The 27,810-nt window shown below is 37.1% G+C and overlaps 1 protein-coding gene across 5 annotated transcripts in view; it reads right to left on the reverse strand.

Annotated features, from left to right (window-relative positions):
* The window catches only part of AMER2 (APC membrane recruitment protein 2), a 42,080-nt gene extending 25,255 nt beyond the window's left edge, over window positions 1–16,825 (reverse strand). For 3 of the 5 annotated variants that reach the window (XM_087937161.1, XM_087937162.1, XM_087937163.1), the window contains exon 1: window positions 14,700–16,679. In XM_087937161.1, the coding sequence (XP_087793287.1) occupies window positions 14,700–16,578 (1,879 nt within the window). In that variant the 5' untranslated portion in view covers window positions 16,579–16,679. Of the gene's footprint in view, window positions 1–14,537 lie in introns of those variants that run through there. The other 2 variants (XM_026708871.2, XM_087937160.1) reach the window with 2 other exon arrangements.
* Between the last annotated feature and the right edge of the window lie 10,985 nt (window positions 16,826–27,810).

Raw genomic sequence — 27,810 nt, forward strand, 5'->3', positions numbered from 1 at the left:
ACCCCCTCTCCCTCCCAGTATGCAATGACAGTCTAGATAGCAAGAGATAAGAGAGAAATAGGTTGGCTTGTCCCACTTTTTAATTAATTAAGAGGAATGAAGGCTTTGCTTACATTATGCTTGTGGCAGGAGTATGCCATGATTATTAAATATCCTCCCTTTCAATTGTGTTGTTTGTATGACACATGTATAAAAGGACAGTTTCAAATCATGTGGTTGCATGAAACATATTGATTTTTTTTGACATCGCCTGCAGATGTCCATCCTTGTAGTCCAAATGTACCTTGTAGGTCTACTCTTGAGATTTATTAATGTCATCGTAGTAGCTGATTATTCCAGACAAATACTCATTGCTCTCAAGAAACCTGTTCTCCTGCTGGTATTTCTGCATGGTATCATATTGGCACAAACTTTGTTTTCATTAATTACGTAGATTCTTTGAAAATCTGCTAATAGAATGGTAAATTCTGCCAAGAGAATAAGTTGAACAGAGGCAGAAGGGAAGGACTCTAGGATATGCTTATCTCATTCTTCTTTCTGAAAACAACTCCACATGGCTGAGTAAATATGCTAGCCGTCACTCAAGTCAGAAGAAAACTATATCAACATAAAATTAACTACTGCATATATATGATGCTGGCCCATGGTCCTGTTCTTATTTTGGTGTAGAAGGAACAAGTAGAACAAGAATTGGTGGATTTCCCTGGCTTTGTTTCTTTCTCCTTCCCCAAACATCACCATTAAGCAGAAAAGATTCTGCCAATCACTGCCTTTCATGTGAGCTAGCCTAGGGAGGGGGCAAATTTTGACTATTGAATACAGTAGGTGGCAGATTTAGCCATCTGTCAAAATTAATTCTGGTTTAATATATATATGTTGGCCACACATTCAAGAAAACTCAAATATCAGCTGATATTTGCCAATTATGCTTTTGGACATAGAATTACCACTAAAACTGTCAAAAAGAAGCTTTACAATCTGATGAACTCAGTGAACGGACTCTTTTTAAATTATTAAACATTTGTGCCAAACCATAGTTGACAATTGGGTTAGGGTTCATGTTGGATTTGGAATTGGTACAGTGAAGAAATCCATTTCCTTTTGTGGTTTAATTTTTTTATTGTTGGAGTAGGCATTGGAATATCAACTAGTTGATTGAGATTCCTTTGTATTGGTTATATTTGAAACTGTGTCTGTGCTTTATGCAATCTTCTTCTTGTTGTAGATATTTCAGCCTTTTTAAAAAATGAACCTCTTGTATTTCCTCTACAGGGAAAATAATACGATACAAAAGCCAAACTGAAAATCAGAGGCACTTTAGAACCAACAAGTAAAATGCTGGATTACAAAGGTTTGTTTTAAAAGCTGATAAAAAAGGGTAGCCCTCAACTCTCTAAAGAGAGATTTCCAAAGAAAATGTGATTAATGGAGGGGGGGGGGAGATTTCCCAGAAAGTTTGACAAATCTTTAGCATTTATAAGCAAACCTTCTCAGATGATTTAATTTAAAAGATTTCGAAAGAGGAATTCTCTCTTGGAATGCTGCCAAGCCATAGAGAGCTTTAGAGGCAATCATTTCTTTGCATTTCATCCATATTTGCAGCCAATGTGATGCTTTTAGCAGAAGTGTGTGGGAATCTATTTCCCCGGAGATCAACCTGGTTGCTGAATTTAGTAAAAATAGACACCCTTGACATAGGTGTATTGTAGGTTACCAACATACACACTACTAACAAACTACTGTAGGTAACATCATCAGTGCTCATCATTAGCACTGATAATGTTACCTAGCTTGGTAATTAAACATCTGCATGAAAACAACTAATCTCAGAGAACACCAAGAACTACACAGTTCAATCCTGAGCTAGAAATATACTCAGTTATCAATATGCACAAGTTATTCCCTTTCAGAAAAGCAAATAATGGCACATCACTAAAAGTGGTAAAAAGTTATTCCAATCTTCTAAGCAATCTTGGGAATCGGAGATTTAAATGAAGAAGGATTCCTAAACGCACTCATTCTGGGAGACTGTGACCACATTCTGGCATTGTCACTCATAACACTGGACATAAGACAATTTTGGTTGTTATGTTGATTGCTATAGTGACATTATTGTATTGATACTGTCATATTACGTGTTCATGTCATTAATTATTTGGGGCTTATTTTAGAAAAATAGGTTTTAAATTCAAGAAAAGAAGAAAAACAAATAAGCCTTGCTGTTTTGAAGGAACAGGATAGAAATAAGCAGGACAAAAATAGTATTGATACTTTGGAAGACTAGTATTGGAGAAGACTCCTGAGAACACCATTGAAAGCTGAGAAAACGAACGACTCATCAAAGCAATCAATGCAGAGTTCTCACTAAAGGTACAAGTGATCAGGCTCAGAATATCCTACTTTGGATACATTATGTGAAGATCCAGCTCTCTAGAGAAGACTGTAATATCGGGCAAGGTGGAAGCAAAGAGATGTCCAGGAGCAAGGTGAAGGGTCTCAGTTAACATAGCAATTAATGCACTGTTGGAAGACCTGAAAATTAGGTATAAATCATCCTGCAGAAAATCCATCTATGTGGTCAAGAATACCAATTTGATGGCACACAATCAACCAATTACTGTTCAACAGTGGAAAAGGCATGCTACATTAAGTTAGTTATGACACAGAGGTACATAATACTCTGAACAATAACATATAACTATCATAGGAGGTGTTGCATTTCCCTTTTGCAGTTGAACGGGGAGATTTGCTTTTGGAGGAGGAAATTCAAGCTGCAAAATTTTCTCCAATCTTCCACCAAAATTTCAAAGGCTGGTGGTTTGGTGGTGAAGAAAGGAAGAATTTAGTGGCATCTTAGGACTAAACCAGAAAAGTTAATCATTTGACAGAATTCATTGTCCTCCTGGTCACCACTAAACTTCCAAATCACTTCCAGATTTCTGTTAACCCTCTAGCTGCTACATTACTCTTTCCTATTGAAACCAGAGGGAAAACATTTTTTTAATGGTCAAAACCATGTGTTCATGCATGCATGGAAAAATGTGGCTATTCCTTTCTTTCCACCATGAGTATAAGCACTCTTTGAGAAAGAGAAATTCTACACACATACCCTTTAGATTTTGTCATTGCCTCCAATAGAATTACTTTGTTAGTGTTTGGAATAGATGAAGAAATGAGCCCACTCTTAGTTCCTTTCTTGGTGTGCACTTTTGTTTAATAAAAGTTTTTTTATTTTACATTTATTTCTTGGTGTACACTTAATCTTGCCATAAAATGGCTGCAATATTTTCTTTCTGCCTTCCCATGGTTTTTTCACGTAAGAGGGGACAAGCTTAAGTCATTCTCTGCAGAAGTAGCATTTTCTCCCTTAATCTCATACTATCCAAGAGCAGCATCAAGGTGTATGTAACCTTTTAGATATCAGCCAGTATCAGAGGAAAAGTCAGGTGACTGCAGTGACATGAAACAGAAGCAGGAGTTGGCAGTGGAGACAGGAAATTTCCTGCTGGCATAATTTTCTGCAGAGTCCAGGATAGAAACCCAGTTTTGTCTTCCAAGTTATTAAATATATGTTTCCAGTGCTGTCTGCTGCTTAGATAAGAAAACCTGGAGGGAGAGAAAGTGGATGTGGGACATCTAAGAATGTATGTGTGAGATCTTCTCCAGAAAGCCACTCAATCCTGGCACCATTATTGGATCTACACATAATTTTCCCCACTGTACACCATGTATATTCTCCCATATCAAGATGTTAGAACTCATATCTTGCCCTCAACACTCCTGTGTATTAGTGTAAATGTTCACCATTGTGCTCCACTTGTAAGGTGATGCACGAAAGGTTCTATTTTGAGTAATGAAGCATCTCTGTGCATACAACATGCACTTAAATTGATTAAGTTCTACGTAGATATCTATGACTGAAATGTAAGTTACATTTACATTAAAAAAACCCTTTCAAAAAAAGTGTAACTGCTGATAGAATTTTTCAGAATTTTTTTCTGTGTCCCATTTGAATAGATGCACACTGCTCAAGAGCACTTCCTTCTACTTCCGTTTTACTCCTGCAAGTAAATTGTGCTCACAGATTTAGTTTTAACATGCATACATACATCGATGTCTTGGATAAATGATAAAATGGACATCATGACACAAACTGTGATTCTGTAATTGTATGTAAGGTCAAAAGATTGCACTATGACATCACATTGTACATTGTTATTTTTTATCACATTTTGTACTGAACACTTATGAATATGTACCCAAAATACTGGTAGTGCTTATTGCATTAAATATTCCACATTAAATAAAAACCCTCATTAAAACAAAACTATGTCCAATTTTTAATGGCATCAAACAATTATACAAATAACCATGTGTTAAGCAACATAGTTTGTACAGTTGGTGTCTTATCGTTCTCATCACTCACAACATACAGCATATTTGATTTCTAAGCAAGGTGAAGTGAAGAGAGAAATTCTGGATTTATTTTTAATGCTACTGCACTGGTAACAAGCTGAGCAGAAATAGCACAACAGGGAAAACCGTGTAGTTAAAAATGAGCTGTCAGTTGCAATATGCTGAGTGCAATTTACCAAATCAATATTTTATAACAATACAAATCTATCTCAGTCACTTGTATCAAGTCTGTTCTGGATCTTTCAAAAGTAAGTGCTGTGTTTTCCTTCACGGTTGTTTAAAGAACTTGGAAAGAAGTTCCTTTTAGAATCCATCTAAGTTCATGTTGTTCTCACAGGCTAGCAGATTATCTCCCAGCTGTTTCTTAGATTCACCTGAAGATACTCAAGATTGAACGTGGAACTGACTCTGCCATTGTTATTGTCAATCAACTGAAATTATTGACAGACCTATTGTGCACTGCATGTTATAATAATCTCAGCAGCTGTAGAGGCTGAAGTAACTCTTTGGGCAAACACTTACCGATATGCTAGAAGGTACCAGAAACAACGTATGGGTTTTCTAGGCTCACTGAGACTAACATGATAAATGCTACATCAGTATTCAGATTAGAGGTTTCTGTTTTATTATGGAAGCTAGAAACCACGGCCCTGATGCAGCAGTCATTGAAGACAAGTACATATACTGAGTAATTACAATTCATGGGTGTAATTCTATTCTTTGCTGCAAGTGCCCACAAACAAAAGGCTAGTTCTAGACATGGATTTGCTTTACTGAATCAGGAGAAATATTTATGATACCAGACATACATTTGCATCCTAAATCTTCCTTATATGCCATGGCAACTACTTTTAGGATTCATGACTGCTCAGTCAACATCAATTCATGTTAAATAACATAACTTTGGGTAGACTGCAATTGCAAATAGCATCAATATGTCATAAACCAACAAATAAATAATTACCCAAACAGCAAAACTAATTTTAGTTCTTACTTACTTTACTTCTGTATGAAAAAAATAGACTGAACTGTTTAGATACTTCAATGACTTCTTTAATGAAACACAGAAAATAATTATCATCCTTACAATCCCAAACCAGTATTATCAACTTGCTAAAACATTTTTCTTTAAAAATTCAAATTAAAATTATAAAAGAAAAAAGCATACAATAAATCACACAATGAGGAGGCAGATAGCACAGTAGACAGCACATTCAATTTACTGTACTTGAAAGGATCTGATCCCTTTTCTACCATCACAAACTAAATTAAGTTTGGTATTGATTGTGTTAATTTTAAATTGCACAGGTCAAACACCAAGTATTAGTCCTGGACTGATTTGCTGGTAGCATTACTGGCAAAACAAAGCAACAGCAATAAAGTTTGCACGTAAATGTGATGGGGAAGATCATCAAAATATGGAAAGCAATTGGATTTCCATCTGCTAGTAAAGCAAACCTTTAAAAAGAAATGAGAATGCCTATTCAGATATTCAGCTTTTACTGACACATTATGTAGACTTTTTTCACTTCAGTTGACTGATACTCAAAATCAAAGCTTTTCATTTTGCATGAAATGCTATGAAATAAAATATCCAGCTTTTGAGCATAGGAATTATCACAGAATCTTTTAAATGATTTCTGCACATTCAAAAATAACAAGGTGGTGGCATATATTTTATTATAACTATATTGATACCATGCATAATGATTGAAGCTTATGATATAGTACCTGTTCTGTATTAGCTGGAAACATCTGCCTTTCCTTAAAACACTGGTTGCATTAGTTTTAGTCAGAATGATAGCTCATGGAAGGACAAATTCCCTTTCTTCATATCTTGCACACTTTTAATTGTTGCATGTTGAGAGAGAAATGAAATAAACAGCTCTCTATCGTGAAAGGTAATAATTTTTACAAAGCACACTAGTACAAAGCAAAATAATTCTTTAAAATGGTACTGATCAGCAACCCCACATTTATTCTTTTAAATGAACTATATCATTTGTCAATTAAACAGTATCTCTTTTGGAGAATGCAGTAACACAATTCTGGCAGAATGAAATGGGCTGCTCATAAAAAATGCACCAATGAAGATGTTCACAGAAATGTATGACTGATGCTATGTGACATGCTTATAAACAATGCATATGCACCCTGCAGTGTGCTTAGACTGCAAAACAGACATTTGGCAGGAAAAAGTGGAAAATTCGCCTGGAAAATACACTTCTGGTTAAGTGAAAGGGGATGGGTATGAAGAAAGTATTGCTGCAAAAAGCAAACTGAATGAAAGATAACTGGGACATCATTATTGCTGGCATTAGGGCAAAATAAATAAGCATGGAATACACAGCGTACGCAGAGAAAATGTAGAATAGCAATGTAAGGAAGTCATGCTAAAAGCAATCCAATCAGGCTATGTAAATGAGTTGAATAAAACTACACAAGGAGATATGCAGTAACAAAGCAGAGAGCATTACGTTTAGAATGCATTCATAATGAGAAGTGGGTTTGTGGCTATATATGAATGGAAATGAAAAATAGATTTGCGATACATAATACAAGTCCACTTTAAACAAGTGATAGAAGCAATAACACTCACAACCTATAATTGAATAATACATCAGGTGTGAAGGGATTTTCTATAAATGTATGAATACATAGATGCAGGGCCACTGGGATTTTGACACGCTCTTACATGTTAGATTTTGTGTGCTTCATTCAAATAGGTGGTATTAATCAGGTCACTCCAAAATATGGGATATAAAAAAAGCAGTTTAATGCAAACTTTAGGATCATCTTAACTGGTGGCTTTAAAGTTTAAAGAAAACTTAAATGGTATCAATGATGGAAGTGGATTGCATTTTAATTGAGATGCCCAGGTCTGTTCTAATTCATAACAAATATGAATGAAATGTTCTAGAATTCCATGTTTTCCATGTTTGCAGCTTTTCATTTTAACTTCTGCTACATAGGCATGGTTCCTAATGATATGCAGCCCCTGAGTTCAATATTTAAGAAATAGCTTGCATTGTTTTATTTTATTCCTCTCAGTTTAGTTATATTAATTACTGATTCTATATCTGTTTAAAAAATAATTATTACTGCTGCTTTGCCTAAAGATTCAACAAAGAATGTCATACATATCAAACAAAATTAAGGAAATACAGCAAATGAAAAAATTAAGAATATTTAAAAGCACAAGGAAGAGATGTCTGCACATTCAGTAAGTGCACTATTGCTTATGGCAAAGAACTCAAGTCACCATAACTCTTGTGCATGTAGCTTTGCATGGTAATACAACATTCACCTCATAATAGAAAGATATAGGTTTTCATATTTCAGGTTATAATAAAATCAGATTTGCCACCAAATTCATGTCTGACAAGGAGAACCAGCCTTGGCTCTATAGTAATCCCTGGATATTTGAAACATGTAATAACATCAGGCACATATTGAACACGTTTGAAGTGACCAAATTGGATTTTCTGAAAGACTGGAAGCTCTGGCATCAAAGTAACTATGGGATTGGGCAGGGTGAAGTGGTGGTACCTTCTTCACATCTATTTGAGAATACAAGTACCAGAACCAGACTTTATATGTCAGTTATGGTATCCTACATTTGTGAAATATTATATTTGTAAAATTTTGGACTTTCAGCGACAATATTCCCCTTCTCTACAATTATAGTAGGGATGGATTGCAATACAGCACACTAGATGAAAGTTAAATCCCCCATGTCCACATTCAGACTCATGCGGTCCACAAATAGGTATTTTTACAACAAAATTGGAACTCCATGCAATTTACTCTCAACTTTTACTGTTAACTTTCATTGTATCCACTATCTGGTTTCAAAACATATTGTTCCACTGCAGCAGAATATATTCCATTAATATTTAAAAGACCTCATGATTATGATCTCCTACTCAGAATGAGAATAGTGTGAATAAAACTACACATGAACACATATGTGATGTCTGTTTACAAAAGGAGAAATCTGGAACATATTGTTGCACTATTTAGTGTATAAATATATCAATTTCTACTCTATCATAGCCTTGCTAAAGTATGTTCTTTCTCACCTAAAGACAAAAACAACATAACTTCCTATGGGTAATAATGTAGTTCCTCATACATCCTATTTTCTTACAAAACGTAGCTTCTGTACTATATTGTGGAATCGAACCCTTTTTTCATAAGCATTATCAAAAACAAAAAAATGTTTTTGAGACCATGCTGTTGACAGCATGAAAAACTTCAGAGTGAGAGGTCAGGTTTAGAACCAGACAGCTGCTCCCTTGCATTTTAGCAATCCCATACATTTGCAGACTAACTAGTAGTTTTGCTTCACCAGGCAAAACCATGGCAATTTGTTGTGATATAGAAGCATGCTGGAATTACCCTCAGAATCAGATATTTTAAAGACTTTGATGCAATATCATTTAAGTGTTAATAAAAAATTCAGTAGAGGGCATGAAAAATTAACCAGAAATGGAATCTCCAAAGGATAAATTTATAAACCAAAGTACCACCAATTTTGTGTGCTTTTTCTTCATTCCCAAACTAGTCAGGATGTTTACAGGGTAATCAGTTTGCTTCTTCAGTAACACCAATCATGCATTTGCTTTGTAATGGCAGGGCCTGTTTTAAATCTATTCCATGTGCTTTATTCCCATGACTGCAGATGGCTACAGTCCACATCCCATTTATCCCAGACTGAAGTCAATTGAATTGCTTTAGAATAAGTGGGTTGTGGATTTCTGCCAATAAAGAGCAATGCGTGTACACTGAAATGAGAATGAACTCTTTGTGTCAAATGCAGACCACATTTTCAGCACAAATTTTGGTATCTATGAGAGTAAACTAGGGGTGCAAAGGCAGTTCATGCTACTAAAAGAAAAAAGTATCTCCTTCTGAAAATAGTTTCCTAAAAACATGTGATATAAAATATTAGAATTATACTATACTATACTATACTATGCATTTTCTAAAAACATATAAAATGTACTAGGTGAACAGTAAGTGCAAAGAGATTAAAATGCCTGCTCTAATATAGTATTTAAGTACAGGATAATAGCACAAGCATCATCCCAAATAGAATTTTAATAAAGTCTTCTTTAACAAATAAAAATAGTGACAATTATTAAAGGATACAGCATCTTTGGGACCTGAAGAATCAATTAGCCAATTAAGGCTGCAGAAATACAGGAATCTATGATTCACCTGCACAACTCTAAAGAATGCCTCCAAGATGATAATCTTGTTTCCTTCTTAAATTTTTAAGTTAACTTTGCCCCCCTCAAACATTAATCTATTAAGAGGGGTATGCAGAGTACCAACAGAACTTTGTTTAGCATGCTTTTCAGTGCACTGTCTTGGGTATTGTTTATTTTTCTAAAATACAAATATATATATATTTAAAAATAAAAGGAACCTGGCAAAAATTAGCCGCATTTGCAAGTTGCAAAATTAAACACTTGAAAATAATTAACTACTTCATATTATGCCTAAGGCCACTGAGCAGTAGAAATTACTTCAGGAATAAACTGAATTGCATGTAATAATGGTTTGTCAATAATTAAGGACCACTTTTAAAGACACTGGTTGTAGCAACATGTAGATGGACTGTAATTGCAGATAGTCAAGATTTGACTGTGATACTTCTAATTCAAAGGTAGCACCAAAATGTTTAATGTTCATGTCACCAGAATATGACATTTCCCCATGCTATGTTCTACAGTAACTAAAGTTTTCCATTGCCTTTTTTCCACATAAATTTTACATTTTCTTGGTTCCTTAAAGTGCCCTGGTCCTAAATTTCTAGCCACAGCTTGGCAAATTCACAAAAGTCTTGTGTAATGACAGTTATTTGTTAATTACAGCCTTCTAAGACCTGCAAACACCTTATTACTATGACATCTGCCTGTAGTGTGGAATTCAAATATGGACTGCAAAAATTCAGATAATCACTAAACAGTTATAATGGGCTGGTTATCTATATCTCCTTGTTATTAACCAGTGCTCTGGATTTGAACCAGCCACGATCTGAACAATACACTATAAGGCCTTTTAAATAAATATTACTTTCATGGCAACTATACTTTGTCTTCCAAAGATAGAATCACACTATGGCTTTTACATGATTTATAAATATCTGTATTATTATGGTAAGGAGTACAAATACTTGGCTTCAATTTATCTTTTTCAAGATATGATTGTCATCAACTTATACATACTGCTAGCAGATAAATGAGTTGCTACTGTACTGGGTCATATCAACTGATACAAGAAGTGATTCCTTCTTAACTTCCTTATGGATTTTTTTTTTGCCAGAGTCATTTTAACTTCACAGCCATATGTTAAGACAACAGCTACCTTAATATTTTCCTTATTAGCATCATGCATTTCCAACAAATAAACAGAGAAATAATAACCTCATCCTGACATTACAAAATGACTATTGCTGATAGGTTGCCAGTATGTTTATCAGAACCACATACAGGTAGTCCTCAACTTACAACTGTAACTGAGCCCACAATTTTAGTCATGGCTGTGCTCAGGTTTACAACCTTTTTGGCAGCAGTCGTTAAGTGAACATGACAATCATTAAGTGAACCAATTTTTCGTTACAGAGCAATTTTTGCGAGAATCAAAAGTAAATGTCAGTTTCAGGCAAAAGTGTCATAAATCAAAATCACTTGACTATGGGGCATTGCAAAAAGCCGTAAATGCAGGCTGGTTGCTGAGCATCCAAAACACGACCGCATGACTGCGGAGGGTGATCAACATTAGAACTTTGAATCTGGATCGTAAGTCCCTTTTTGAAACTCCATCATAAGTTTGAACAGTCATTAAGCAACCTGTCGTAGGTCAAGGACTACTTAAATATATTTCTAATTAATCATGAATACTTTCAATCATAAGTTACGCCTTGAGCTGTGTTTATTAATTTTCAGAAACAGGACAAGATGAAGTTGAAAAAAAAATGAGAAAAATGAAAGACAATGTATGTTTAATTTCTCCAGTTATTCATGGAAAGGGAAACTTATCTATAGTTAAATTTATTATTTCTTCTTATGAATATTCTACAGATAAACAAAATGTATAGGATGAAAATTTGGAAGAAGAATAAGGAAATTTAATTATTAACTTTAACTGGTGCACCACTGTTCTGTAATTAACTCATCTCACAAATGACAACATCCTCTGTCCATTGCAACTTTAGCTCCCTGAGCTCTTGTGTACGCACTATTTTTATAATAAAACAAGGAGCATGGTGATAGACTTGCTTAAACAGCATGCAAAAGGAGAGCATGCCCTTCACTGATATAAAACAGAGTAAACATTTCTTATATATTTACTAGCATTAAAGTTCTGTGTCCTTTATATGTTTCCTTCCAAAAAATTACAGTTACAGTACAAATAAAAATAGTTTCCTCTGATGTAGTTGCAGAATTCCCAATGAAAGGGCCTACATTAAAGTGAGCCACTATCTTCATCCTATTTTTTAAAGCAAAATCACACTAAATACCAATCCCTTTCTCATGAAAAGGTGATTAACTGTTATTTGAACAGAATTGCTCTGTATATCCTTGATCTTATCCTTTGGAAATTAATATACATGCCATTTATCACTTTGCTAGAAATGTGTGCATGTATGGTATGAGTATCCATGGGAATATACATGCATATATACATTAGGTTTGCATAAGGAGTGCACCTGCAACAACCCACAAATACATTTTGAGACAATACCATATATAAAGTATACCACCAGATAGTGCCTTCACATTCTAATAAGCATGCATTTTACATGGGAGATCTCATTTATTATGACAAAAACTATTGCCAACGTTTAAGCATGTTTAGAATGGATATTTCAGGCTTGAATATACAGCCACGTAACAAATATAGAAAGGTTTTGATTTTTGCTTCTTTCACAGGATAATGGATGACATGACCCACCTCAAGTTTCTGACACATTATCTACAAACCATTAGAAACAGTTTTCTTACTTTCTAGAACTTAGTGGTTGAGGATCAGAACTATATATGCAATATTACAATCAAGACACATTATTAGCTGAATCCAAAGATCACCCTTGCTTTAATCTCATACTTGTTTTTCTTAACTAGACGTATTACAAATTCCCTTTGAAAATTTCAAAAACAGTTTACTGTAATGCATGGGAGCTGCTATTTTGGATAATAAACCTAAAGTCCAACTTACAGCACAGAACATCCATACTTCAGAGCATGACCCATGAGTAGAAAAAACCTGGCTAGGATCCCAAAACATCCTGAACTAGTTCCACGTGCCTCATGCAGAAAGGAATAGGCTGTGTTTGTTCCTTTATTTCTACTCTGCATAGCAAATTACTTATGAAAGTGAAGTTACTTGAAAAAATAGCTTTGTAACACCAGTTGTTCTCAGTAAGTGGGGGCGGGGGGGGGGGAAGAGGGGGAAATCCCAACTGGCCCATTCTCAGGTATCTAAATTCACTTTTTGGCGCTTGAGCTTTACAAATAAAGAATCTTGTTTTTTGCACTGCTATACATAGTCTACTTCAATATAATTTAATTAATATAAGCAATTAAACAATTGTTACATTCCAAACTTGAATTTTTAGCTTTTTTTTCTTAGCACATAGCCTCTATTCTTTTGATGTGTATTTTGTATACCTATCTTTATTTACTGTAAAAGCTAAAAGGTTAAACAAATGCTTAATGAGTAAAATGTTAGTCATGTAAGTAATGTGTTATTTTTTTAGTTAATACTCTATATTCGGTTTTAAAAGCAAATTTTAATTATAAATGGATTAATTTCCAAATTGATTGACATAACACCCTACCCTTCCTATCTATCTTGAAAATAAATCTTTAGGCATATAATAAGATACTTTACTGAAAAGGTATCAACACTGTACAGTAACTACTTCGGTAGTACTCATATATTCTGTGGCCCTCAACATGTCTATTGTTGCCTGAGATTTAAAAAAAACACTTGATGGACTAAGAGTTTGCCAGTTGTTTTATTTAACTATAGATTAAATTTTAGGGAAGCAACTACTTTAAATATACCCCAAATTAAATACGTTATCTTTGAAAATATTAATAAGTTGGCAGTGACAGCCTTAAATAAACTAAACATATTCTATCTTAGAAATTCCTAGGAATTAGGTTTGTAAAAAGAAAACATCACTGGAACTTTGGCTCTGATGCATGCATCATCTTGCAGGATCATTACAATAGAGTTTTTATTCTGGGGTGGTACAGCCTATATAAATTTTTAATTCTAGTTTACATTATTATAGGAAGGCCCACACATTTAGAATCATAAAATTACCAAGCTATAAAAACTATTTTTGCTTCAACTCTAGTAAATACAGAAAGACATTTTAATTATTAAAAATTGTATCACTAGGAGTAACTTATGCACCTATTTATACATGAAGTACAATTTATTGTATAAAGGTTGTAGTTGCCTCTATCTTGACATGTAGGGAAGTTCCCTGGAACCTGATTATTTTACACATTGGAAAAATATTGATGTAAACATCTGAAAGTTCAGTAGATGTCTTGAACATCCATTTATATTAGTTCAGATCCAAAGCAGACAGAAAAGCAAGCAAAATATATATCTTCCCATTATAGAAACCCACCTAGTTTGTTAATCAGCTACCTTTAATGAACTGAATCTGCTAACAGTAGACAGCACTCTATATCTCAAATTAAATATCTGAAGTTTTACTGCTGTTACTACTTTTTTTTTTTTTACACTTTCTCACAGTATTGGAGCAAGCATTTTCAATATAAACCAAAAACATATTTTAAAAAAGCTCGTATATACTGAATAACTTCATTTGGTCCTCTCTCTCCCACAGCTCTGATTTTTTAATACAAGTTTGCATTATTAATTCTATTCCTAATCAAATTTCTGCTTGCACAAAATGCATGGAAATGTGGCCTTCAAAGTATTTTAGCAAATCAGGAAAAACAGATACAAATGTTAAAAAAGTGCTCAAAAAGAATACATACATATATATATGAAGTCACATATATATATATATATATATATATCATTACACACATACACACACATTGTATTTCAAGATGGAATTGAGAAGCATTTGTCCCTTGCATTCATTATTCATAAAAGGGGCACATGGAAGTGTCTTCCTTTAGATGAGGTCAAGGCCAACCTGAGGGTTCCTGAAAAGACTGGGATACCCATTATTATTTCCTTTTATTTTTTGGCACTTTCATGATATGTGGCTGTTTTACCTGTTGTCCCTGCTAAGCTTCGGTAACTGGCTCGGTGTACAAGCACTTTTGAAACAGGGATTTTTGTTCTAGGGATCTCACTTTTGGTAGCCTGGTGATGTACAACGTGGTGGCTATTGTTGGAATCCTGGCCATGGCTACTATGTGGCGATGTAAAATGCTTGATACTGATGGGTATCTTGGAATCCTTGAGTGAAGTTGTATGGGTTTTCACTGGACAAGTAGTTGTTGTCGGAGATAATGGCTTGCAACAAGTCACTGTGGTGATATTTTCTGCAGAAGTCACAGTTGCTGTGTTTTCATCTGGATCAGTATACAGATCATAGAGAGCATCCCCACTGTAGCTGTCCCTGGGAATTACCTCTTTCTGAATACTATTAGCATTGTCTTCTTCAGGTCCGGGTGTAGTAGAATCCCAATAGCCCTCATCGCTGCTGGGGATGGCTTCTTGCTGCTCCTTTTCTCTATTTTTCGGGTCTTCTTTCTGGTGGTGAACTGGAATCTGGCTAAGACCAATGTGCTTTCCATTTGCTGACCCATCCTGAACTCTTCTGACAATCTTATCACCTTTGGAGGCCTCAGGGGATTCCTTCCTTCCTGATGTCCCCTGTGATTTCTCTTCAGTGTGTGACAATAAATCCCAGAACTCCTGAGTACCTCCCACCTGTTCAGGGCTGGCCATCTCCTCTCCTCCTCCCTGGTAAGTCACCACGCCGGTAGGCTTCTTGGAGGGCCCAGCTTTGCCAATCCCAGGGGCACTCCTCTCACTTCCACCTCCACCACTTCCACCGCCGCTGCACACGTCATCTTCCTGGTCAGCAATAATGTCCCCACAGCCTGTAAGAGAGTCAAAGCTTTTCAGTGAAGTCACGTCAGCAAACATCAAACAAATACGGTCAATAGACGGCTCAGAGGGTGGATCAAGAGAGGAAGGGTCAGGGGCTGCTGCCGTCTCTTGGCTGCGTTCATACTTGGGTTCAACAGGGGGGAAAGACTTGATGGGGAGGTCACCTGTTTTAGCCGAGTCCTCCTTGATCTCTTGGCCATTGCTACTGGTGGATTCAGGATGGATCTCCTTCTCCTGGGGCAGAATCCCGGGAAGCTCCTCTCCTCCAGAGCCACATGAGGCCGGCTGCGGTGCCAGTGCCAGGTCCGGGGTGGGCACGACCTCCATGGCAAGGGGACTCGTAGGCTGTTCTCCATCCTTAGTGACCAGGGGGGTCCGGACAGTGTCACCGGGCGCTGCGGGCGGCACTGCTTCCTCTTTGATGCATTCCAGGCTGGCGGTGAGGGAGCCTGTATTGAGGATGCTGGGACTGGCCTGGCCCTCGGAGCCCTCGCCGGCCTCGTCGTCTTTCACCCCGCTGCCCGGCTTCTCCCGGCGGGGCCACCGCATGCTGCTGAAGAGCCCTCTGAGGCCCCCGCGCCCTTTGGCTCTCTCGCCTTTGGCGCCTTCGTCGGAGCGGCCGTTTTTGCGCAACAGCGAGAAGAAGCTGTGCGACTTGCCCGCCGCCGCCGCGGCCGAGGGCGAGCTGGAAGAGGCGGCTTCCTTGGCGGGCACAGAGGCGCCCCCTCTACCCGCCACACGGCCGCTCTCGACAGTCCCTGGGCCCTCGTTCCTGCCGCTTTCCAGCTCCAGCACCTCGGCCAGGCCGTCGTGGGTCTTGCTCCTCACCATGCCCGTTCCCTGCCCTCCGCCGCCTTCGCCGCTTTTGCTTTTGCCGCCGCTCCTCACACCGAAGATGCTTGGCATGGCGCCCCCGGATTTCCTTCGCTTAAACAATTTGAAGGCGGTTTTGTTCAGCTTGCCCGAGGGCGGCGGCGGCGGCGGCTGCTCTCCCAGCGCGGTGGGTTCTCCACCATCGCAGTGCGCGTCCATGGCGGCCGCGGCGGCGCTGCTGCCTTCCCCTCCTGCAGCCCCCACGGATGCCTGCGCCTGATTTCCGCCGCTCGCTCGCTCGGCTGGCTCTCACTGACAGCCTCGACGCCGCTGCTGCTGCTCTGCCTGCCGCCCGTCACCATGGCAACCCAGGCAGGGCTGAGCAGCTTGCCTCCGAGCCGGGCCTGGGCCTGCGCCAGACTCCGCCGTCCATGGCGGCCAACCTGAGCCACGAACAGACCCCGTCCGAGCCGCGAAGAGGGGCCGGGGGAAAAGGGGGCGGCTCCTTTCCCTTCCTTCGCCCGAACGAGGAGTGTGGGGAGGGGTTGGGGGAAGAGGCTGGTTTAACCTAATCCACTTGCGGCGGCTGGGACTGCGGCTGCTCATTCGCTCAGCCTCGGGGTCTGCGTGAGGGACGCGGGTTGGGGGCGGGTGATTTGGAGCATACGAAGCTCTGGCTAACGAACCGGGAAACATGGCCCCGGCTTCACAGGCGCCTGTGTGCTCATGGGGACCCCCGGGAGTCCCTCTTTCCAGGACTCTTGATCCGCTGAGGACACAATTTTCTACCGGCGGGGCGGGGCTGAGGTGGGAAACGGACATAAACGAAGGTACCTAGAGCGTGACCGTGTCCCGTTCGATCTCTACCTTCGAAAGCCCCCCTGAGTCCCCCTTGTTCAAGCCGAACAAAGCGGAGGTTGCAAGAGCCAGTTTGGGCTAGATTTAAGGCACCCAGGTAGAAATTAGGAGGCAGTTCTGCTTTAGGAATGAAAACCAGTTGGATGATTTTGAGCTACTCATTCTCTCTCACCCAACTCACCTTACAGGGCTGTTGTTCTTTGGAAAAGAGAAGGAGGAAGGAGGATTAGGTTTGCCACCCTTAAGCCATTTATAAAAGGAATAAAGGTGGGGTTTAAAAAAGAATGCAGATGTTGAAAGCTTACCAGGTACTAAGCTGGATGACAATAAACTTGGAAAGATATGGTGAGTTCTTTGAAAGAAAAACATTTGACAGATAGTCCTTGACTTATCACCACAGTTAAAACTAGAATTTCCTTTGCTAGGCAAAGCAGTTGTTAAGGGAGTCACACTGAAGTCATTTTTTGCCATAGTTGTTAAATAACATCTGCAGACGTTAAGTGAATCACATAGTCATTAAACAAATCTGGCTCCCCCCCCCCCCACTGACTTTGAATTTTGGAAGCTGGCTGGGACAATTGCAAAATGGCAATAATCCCAGGATGCTGCAAATGTGTAAATACATGTCATTTGCCAAGCACCAAATTTTGATCACTTGACTGGGGAAGCTGCAACAGCCATAAGTACTAAAAGCAGTCACTTTTTTCAATGCTATTGTGACTTGGAACTATTGAAATGTTTGTAAGTCAAGACTGCCTTATACTTCAAAATACAACATTAAACCCCCAAATGCATTTCATAACTGTTTAGGCAATTAATCAGAGGTTCTGGATTGGTTAAAATAGGTTTTATAGCAAAGCTAGTAAATTGATTGCATCAAGCTGGTGCAAAATGCAAAAAAAAAAGTTTTGACTCAACCTAGTCTTGTTTATTTCAGGAACAGCAGCTGGGCCATATTTTTTGTATCAGAACTATGTAAAAGAAAGAAGTGGAACTATGCCCACCATGAGCATCATTTGCTGCATTAAATAGTGATAGCTTTCCTCTGTCTTGGTGCTTTTGAAACAGAAACAAAAATCTCTGGAGATCCAATTAACATCTTCCATGTGTCACACAAGACATCTCATTGCTCCCAAATCCTTCCAAGAACCAGGTATGTTTTGCATTCATTGGCTGTTGTCATGGGTGATTCTGCTTTCCTGCAAATATTTTATCCATGTAACTTTTTCAGAAATTATTTTGAGATTTGCAGTTAAACCTGTCACCATGATGCTACTTATATAACTCCAAAAATGCAAGTTCAGATCAATTAAATTACTACGTGTACCTATATAGCCATCATCAACATATTTAATACTTGAGTTTTGCGTATGCCTTACTTATAGACAATTCTGAACATATTTTATATGTGCTGATGATATAAAAGATTGCTTTCTAGTTGAATATTTTATTGATAAATGTTAAAATAGCATCATAATAACCCCTAGGCATGTTGTATTAAAGCTGGTAATTATTTTTGATTTTAAAAAAGTCTCTGGATGCTTACTTAAAAGCTTCACCACTTTTAACAGGTTATATGCACTTGCACTAATTCATCTTGGGCATAAGAGGTATGCAGAATAGTGATTTTGTCTCTTAGTAATCTGAACAATGGATAGCAAATGTTTGAGGAATATAACAAGAATAAAGAATAAGGCAATGTACAACAATAGCTACCCATAACATTTCCATTATTTTTCCTTTATGTTTTATGCTGCTTCCTTCTCCCTCCCTTTGCTTATCAAGGTAAAACAAACATGTTACATAAGTAAATCAAACAGAACATACTGTACATGGCAAAAGGATATTTGTTTTAAAAGCTGGATTCTGACAAACATTTAATACAATTACAGTATACAATGCACTGTAAGAGGAAAAAAGAGGAAGCAAATTGAATGAATTTTAATCCAATAAACCTATATGCCCAAGACTTAACTTGATTTGGTTCCTACAGTCCTAGTCCAATGTCTTTATCAGCACACCACTCTTGCTGTATATAAATTTAAACCAGCTCTTTCAAAATTTAAAATCCCCAGCCAGTATGATAGTTTAGAAGGAGATTAGTACAGGCAAGTAAGGCTAGTTTTGAAACTAGCTTCTTGAAAATTACAAGCAACACACCTTGAAACCAGCTAGGAGTGCCTAATGTAGTTTTTCATGTGTGAGTTCTTATGCCCCACTCATATTTATGCTCATTTGTTCCAATTAAACTATTTAGAAAATGGAATAGTGGTAAGTTTGAAGCAGAAAATCTGACAGTTTTGATCCCTATAATATTCTAGAAGTTTTGCTGAGCTGTTTTAGATCAGCCATGCTTTGCCAGAAACAAAGATTGGAACATTTTGCTTGTTTGGGTTTGGGCCAAAACAAAATCTCCGGATGTCAGAGTCATAAAATGACTCTGACTATAGGAAAAAGTTGGTGCACATCTCTATCTCTTTCCTTCTTCCCTGCATGGCAGTGCTGGCACCCTTCCCCTCCACTTTCTATTTTCTTCTCTTTCTCCCCCTTCTCTTTCTCAGGGCCATTCTTGCTATCAAACAGTCATGTTTCATTTTGTATCCAGATCAAGCCCTATGCACGTGTTTTGGTTTGGGCCTGGATCACTCAAAGCCAACTTTGGCATAGAACCACTTGTGCATGGAATATATTATATATTCTTAATTTCTAATATAATTCCTAACACCAATGTGTTTGATAGGTTGGTTTTTTTAACAAGAGTAAAAAGGGAACTATCTAATTTATACATTCTCTGTGTTTCAGAGAGTGGGTGCCACAACTGAAAGTATGCTACCATGGCAATTAGATTTTTTTTAAACTTTATGTAAAGAAAAACGTATGATTGGAAAAAGGATCATATCTTGGTAGTAGAACAGTATGTACAAGGTGTCAGATTAGAGCTCAAATATTTCCTGTAAAAAGAGTCAGATAGCAGGAAATGAAAAGAAAAAAACTCTGATGTGCTGAATTTGCTGTGTTGGTCAGGCTGAAGAGAATACTGATTCAATTGAACAAATATTTGCAGTAAGCGTACATAAAGGCGTTGTTAATGGAATATATCCTGTGCATGTGAGCAGTCATAAGATCTTTTAACATATATTGCTTTTGTTGACATAATCAAAGTACTTTGAGAATGGAAGACCTACTCCATGCTATTAGCTAAGGAGCACTATAGACACAGTATGTAAAATCTGGGTCAGAGAGAAGGCTTTGTGAATATATTAAAAGGGGCTTGTTTTAGTGTTTTTTCACTTTGGGGAAGAAAAGGCTTCTAATGTTTGGTCTAGAGTCTAGTATGTAATACTCTGTACCAACAACCCATCCACAGCTGCCACATTACATAAGGCAGATATTCAGACAAACTATTATTTCACAATCTGAATAAACAGAAGCTTATGTTGAAGAAGCAAACAAAAACAAAAAAAACGAGTTTGGAATCTAATTGGAAGCCACTACAGAATACATGCAAGTTTCCAAATAACAAAATGCTATGATACAGCTGGTAGAATTAAATACTGTTGTAAAGGGATCAGCTCCTTGAACTATGTATTCCTCCATTTTGTTGAGCAACCCAGCAAAGTGTCTTAGAAAACCTCCATTCTCTGTGTCTCTGCAGGTGAGCTTCTCTATGGTAGTGGTGAACATTCAACTTTCCACAGCATCTTCTCCATAATATTCCACCAAGATAGGCTAAGAAATTAAAATGAGAGGCAGATTATGGATGAGTCCTATCAGGCAAACAGGCTGTGACTACTGCTGTGGAATGCCAGGGCTCGGCCTTTATAACGTAGATCTAATTATGTTATCCATAATGACACAAAACCGTGCTGAACAATATAGCTGCCAAGTGTTATTCTACTCTGCTATAAGAAGTTTGCAGTTGGCTGTGGTCCAGCTCTAGCAATAATTTAAAGGAACACAAATGTCAATATATCACAGAGAAAGAGAGTACACATACATATGCACTACACAAAGCGTCTCTTTATTACCTTTTATCTCCTGTTTTGAATAGTTTAGTACAGAATGCTTCAAGACACAATTTGCACATCCTTGGATTAAAAAGAAAAACAAAGAAGGGATTGTTTTCAAGCTGACTGAGAAGACTTGACTTTGTCCCACTTCTGCCATGAGTGCTGAATGGATCTATGGGTACATTATCTTTTAGCCCTTCTTAATAAAATGTTATTGAAGTATCATGACAAAAGGAGGGTTCAGAGTTGCATAATATTTACATTATGGGAATGCAAATTGAGAAATGCATTGCTATACTGTGAGTGGAAATAAGTCATCTTATTATTAGAAGACAAATTGCCACCAGGAAAAGTGTATACCTGCTCAACTTTTGTGGATGAACAACTCCAGGATCCTCCTTTCCATTTTTAGGATTCTTTACATTAGAATTGGCCTATGCAGCCCTTTAAATACAATAGTTTTAGGCCTGCAGCTATCAGTTTCCTATCAACATAGCTGTTGGCCAGATGAGTAGGAATTCTGGGAGCTGCAGTTTCAATAAATATGGATGACACTATATTAGGAAGGCTGAAATATAAGATGTCTTTCTCTATAATACAGGACCTAATTGCTAAAAGATGGCAGTCAACCAGAAATCAACTAGATTTTCCTAGAAACCAAGCTCATGAACTCTATTTAATTTTTGTGTCACTACAGTATCTAAAATGAAATGGCTCCAGATCCGTAGTAGATTGTCTGTTTATTGCATATATTTGGGTGTATGTGTGTGTGTGTGTGTTCATGTGCACATGCATTTCCACACATATACTAGTCTTTTAACCCTTAATTTTCAGCTATAAGGCACAAATGGTACATGTGTAAGAAGTAATTGGCAAATTATCTTGGGCTCTTGAGGAAATGATGAAATATAATAGATAAATACAAGTCCATTATAGTATACAGTAGTGTATTTTTGGCCCTAACTTAAACTATTGCAATATCAATGGGACAAAGTAGGAAGGTTTGTGGAATTCACAGCTCAGCAGTGTTGACATAGATGGTCTTAAAATGGAATCTAGATTTAAAACATCATACAGTTTATGTCAATTGTGAACAGGGATATTAGGTTTTAATTAATAAGATGATGGCAAAATGACCTACATATTATCATTCTGAGAACTGAGCTCTGAAAGAACTAAAATGCCCAACTCCTGATTTATTTCCACAAAGAATACTGCTTAGGATTTTCATTTTAACTAGATGGAAGATATAAAAGAGTCAACAATCATTCCCCCCATCCAATTGCAACTCGTAAGACTTATGCAAATCAATCCACTGTTAACAGATGCTTGAAACAGATAAATGATCATACATATTAAGATCCTACTATTAGTGGAAGCTTCTTATAATGCATTCTGTTGTAATGCTTCTGACTTGTAGATTAGGATACTGACTTGTAGGTTAGGATACTGGGCCAGAGTTCTAGAAACTAAACACACAGAATCAGAGAGTTTGAAGGAGTACTTAGGGCATTCAGTATAACTGTTGGACCATTATATTACAATCATAGTTAACTTAATCTATCATGACTATAACTTACATAGCTTAGGTACCTTACTTGACCTCTTTCATTTGTAACAGGAGAATGATTATTTGTCTGCCATAAAGCAGGCATGACAATCCTTGATGGTGAGTTTATGAAACCCTGGAGCAGCATTCTCTGATAAATGCAAGTTATTGTAAAAACATTGTTTTTGAGTAATTGATCATTGCTCTTAATTATGTAGAATCATTTCAAAGCGTTACTGGATTACTCATTTATGGAACCAACAAAAAACAACTTTATGGTCTTGTTAGAATCTATATAGTACTAAAACTCTTCTGTCTGTTTGTAATCTTCAATTAGCCCAAGTGGTACTTTATATCACAACAATTTTTTGAATCAAGATACCTCAAATCTGCTAATATAAAGAACTGGTACAAAAAGCAGGACAGATTAACCCTGTGGAATTGAAATTTTAAGGATTTTCCAATCAGTTGCATTCACAAAATTGTGACCTCCATCACAGTCAGCTGAGGAACTGTGTTATTTCTGATACTCCCTGCAAGCTGCCAATAAGCAAAGTTAATGGAGAAGCCAAATGGAAGTCAGAAGTCGCTCCTGCTGTATTATACCACAACAATTTTTTGAATCAAACTACTACAATCCGGGAACAGTGGAATTGAAATTTCCACAAATCAGGGCACTTTACTTCACAATATTCTAACCACTGCAGTACCCCCACAATCACCTGACATAGATACTTATCTGAGACATTGACAAGAACATCCAGCATTCAAGTAAACAAATCTGGCCAGACTAATAATGCTGTGTGGAAAGAAAGGGGAACATCTTGGTCAAGAGACGACACCAAACATTGACAGGAAGAGTAAAGAGTTAAAGAGCAAGAATCAGATGAAGCCAGGGCAACACAACTCCAGGATCAAACAGTGATAATGGCATGAGAGAAGGAGAGATAAAGGAGGAGAAAAATGCATGTATGATAACAGACACAGGATAAGAGAGGAAGAGACAAAAGAAATTCACATCTCCAGGATTAGAGAACAAATAGCAGAAGAGATGAAAAAAATGGAGGATGAAACAGCTACATACTATTTCTCCTGATGTTGGTGCAATAACCAAAACCTGCCGTTTCCGTTATTATAAAACTGGAGCAATACAATTCAGGGAAATTTGATGTTCATTCTGTTCACATCAGACTGCACTATCTTTGTCACAAAGAATGAACCAGTAGGTCTACTAATGGATAACATTATAATGATTACTTTTATTGCAAGGAGCCTTTTTTATTTTATTCCAACTTTATTAGAAATGTCATCTACTGTCCAACCCTTCAGTGCTTGAAACTTTTTCTTCATTCTTACCACCATCTCTGCTTCTATGGAAATTTCTAGATGAACAAATATTTATTACATGTTCTGTACTACTAGAGGTTATCACCTTGAAAGCTGTTTGCCTTCGAAGGGAGGGAAAACAATTATTGTAAAACAGAAAATGGAAAGTGGTGCTTTGAATTTCAGGTGGATGTAGTTGAGTTCCACAGGAAGAAATACACAGTTGTGGTAGTTGCTGATTCACTGCAGGGAGTAATAGAAATAAATGTCTAAAGATCATACCCATAAGGTCTGAAATGTGCAGCCTGCCAGGAATGAGATGGTTTAGAACAACTTCTGAAAACATCGAATCCATCAACAGTTTTCCCTTCTGGAAAATCTGTGTGGGGATGAACATCACTGCAAAGAACAGCTATCATCAGATCATCATGGATTTTAAAAAATTAGAAAAAAACCTCAAGATTTGCTCTTATCCATTCCTCCAGTCCATTCCAGAGGAGGACTGGAAAGAAAGTAAAATGCTGCCAGAGAACATCTTGACTGTGCAGATGGTGTAGATGGGAAGATTTAAATTTTTGTTGTGGTCTGGGTTATCTGAATGATGGATATGAGATAGGTTGCATCTCACAAGAACTGGTATCTGTTTGTCCAAGGAATGGTCAGCTAGCTCAGCAGGGCTTTAAAATGAATCCTAGGGTGGTTAGAAAACATACACGCACACATGGGAAATAAGAGTCTTATTTACTGACTTCTTCATTGCAAATGGATGTGGGAATTTTCCTACAATATATGAGCCTTTTCAAAGAGTCCCAAGGCAAGAAGCAGACATTGCAAGGTTTACAGGAATATAATACATTGTAGAATATACTAACACAATTTGAAAACCTGCCAGATTATTCCTCTGTCCCTTTTTATATCAAACAGAATTGAAGCAGGATTATTTTGAGAGTTCTCTTACCCTCTCCTTTGTCAGGATTGAGTTGTTATTTACTTTCTCTTAACAATTCTAACAATTTTTTGCATGGTTTTGTCAATCCTATGTTTACATAAAAAGATTACATCACTTGAGGGGAAAAACAGAGAAAAGGCTGTCCTTGTTGTCTATACACTAACTTCAGTATATAGAAAATTGATAAATTTGATTTTGATAAATACGATTTAATTTAAAAATCCAATTGGGATGGTTTCTATTATTGAGATATAAAAACTGAAGGCTACAATTGAAAAGGAACAAAGGCACTAGAAAGGGAAAACAAGTTATTAAAAAAATCTGCTCAGTAACCCAAATGAATGAATTTGGCAATGTACAAAGAATATATCAGCTAAAATGAGTGAAAAAGCGAATAAATGTAATACTGCTGAGTGTCTACTATTTTTGACCAAGAAGAAAATGGAGATGGTGCTTTCCAAACAAGAGTGGTAGGTCTTTTGAAGAGAAGGGAAGATATCATGCCCCTGGTGGAGACTGACTCTGAGGAAGAGGAGGAACAGCCAACAGGAGTGGAAGTGTGGCTCCAGAGGTGGTGGAGGAGGCTGGAGAAGGGAAGAGGCTGGCTGAGCAGTCAGAGGAGGACCCAGGCCCATCCCCTAACCATCCTAGGTCACGCAGGGAGGAGAGGATCAAGGTAAAACATGGTCTACTAGGGAGGAGGGCGCCATGATCCTCTTCATGGGTTGCAGGTGGGAGATTTGCATAAGAGTGTGGATCTACATGCTAACAGATGCTGGAGACAAATTAGTGTTTTATTTCTAAAGAAGGTGTATCTTGGTTGGCGTTCTTCCAACGGACTGTACCTGGTTATCTTCCTGAAGATGGCAATTATCTATCCTGGTCTGTTGTGGAACTTTATTCAATGCGGTTTGTTTTTGGTTTTTGCTTCGTTATTGGCTCTTTGAATTTGAACTGTGTGTTTCTTTCCTTTGAAATGTTATTTTGAAAATAGTTTACTCCTCCACTATGAGCAATTAAACAGTGAAGCCAAGTTAAAGGTATTAAAGGACTTTTAGTTACGTTTTGGGTTTTCTTATATTTCTGATATACTCTGGGTCATCACAGAAGGCTTTCATTTCCCAACTTAGTTTGGAGACAAACTCTGTCAAGTGCAGACCTTCCAGAATATTTCTGACTTGCCCTTTTTCCTTCGGAATATACAGGGAGGAAGGTATGAAAAGATACAAATCGACAGTAAAGACCTTGTTGATGAAACGGAAGCAGCAGGAACATTTGTGGGAAAATTATCATGCAGTGTTACAATTCTTGCGGATTTTAAACGAAGCAATACTAAGTGTAGCCAAATACATATCTTGGACTTCAAAAGAAACATATAGAGCAATGATAGGTGGGATTCCAGAGCAGAAGAAGCTAATAAGAACAGAATCTCAGTATGGGTTAGAATTCATATATATTGTATATGAATACAATTGTGAAAAAATGAGGAAAAAATAGACTACAGAATAAGCCAAAGAAGAGAATGCAAAAAATGTAGGAAAGTACTGAAAAAAATAAGACATAGAAAATCAAAAGATAAAGAATGCTAACAAAAATCAAAGCAGGGCTTCGGATATATTCAGACTAAAATGAAAAGAAATATGCTTGTTATGCTCAGTAAAGATGGCAACATACATAACAAATACAAAAAAGCAGAGTTACTTACCTTGATAGAAACATGAGCTGATTACTGGGAATATATTTAAATCTCTAGGTCCTAATGAATTGCAATCTAGGGTACTGAAAAATAGTAATAATCTAATGCATTATTTCTGAGAAATCCTGAAGAATGGGGAAGTGCCAGATGATAACAAGAGGGAGAATATCTCTTTAAAAAGAAATATCTGGGTAATTAGAGATTACTCATTCTGCCATCAGTTTCTGGAAAGATTCTAGAGCAGATCATGAAGAGATTAATGTACAAGCAGCTTGAAAACAATGCAGTAATCGCCAAAGATCTATGTCCAAGGCTAGTATTATTAGACCAAATGTAATTTGATTTTTTTTTTCTGGGTAACTTTCTCAAGTGTAGATTTCTGCAATGTTGTAAACATAATGTACTATGATTTTAACAAAGCAAAATAATTTTCAACATTTTAATTAATGGAACTATGATAGTATCATGAACTACATGGCATAAAAGTCCATTTATTTTTATGCCATGTAGTTCATGATACTATCATAGTATCATGAACTACTAATTTTCAAGTAATTTAATATATCCATTTATATATTAAATTACTTGAAAATTATATTCAGAGAGTATTCATTAATAACTTTTTATCATACTTGAGTAAGAAACTAAATGGAGTGCTACAAGACTCAGTCAATCGGTATTTAAAATTTTTACGAATGACTTGGAAGACAAAAGAGAGGAAGTAATAATTTTGTAGGTTATAATATGATAGGTAATAGACGACAGTAGGAAATAACAACATTCAAAATTATATCAATAAATTGGAAAAATGAGTTGAAATAATAGTAAAGATAAATAGAGGCAAATGCCAAGTTCTTCTCTTGGAAACAGAAGTAAAATGTAGAGATATAGAAAGATAGATTATCTTGGAATAATAGTTGGAATGTATAGCTGACTATATATGGATCAGTAGTACTGTACAATGCAAAATAGGCACATGTATTTTCAGGTTGTGTTAATTGAAATATTAATTTTCTATTGTGGGAAGTAGTAGCTCCTATTGTTATGGTCAGCCCCCATCATG

This window comes from Pseudonaja textilis, chromosome 7 (assembly GCF_049901715.1).
Source record: "Pseudonaja textilis isolate UNSWEBS1 chromosome 7, rPseTex1.2, whole genome shotgun sequence".
NCBI lineage: Eukaryota > Metazoa > Chordata > Lepidosauria > Squamata > Elapidae > Pseudonaja > Pseudonaja textilis.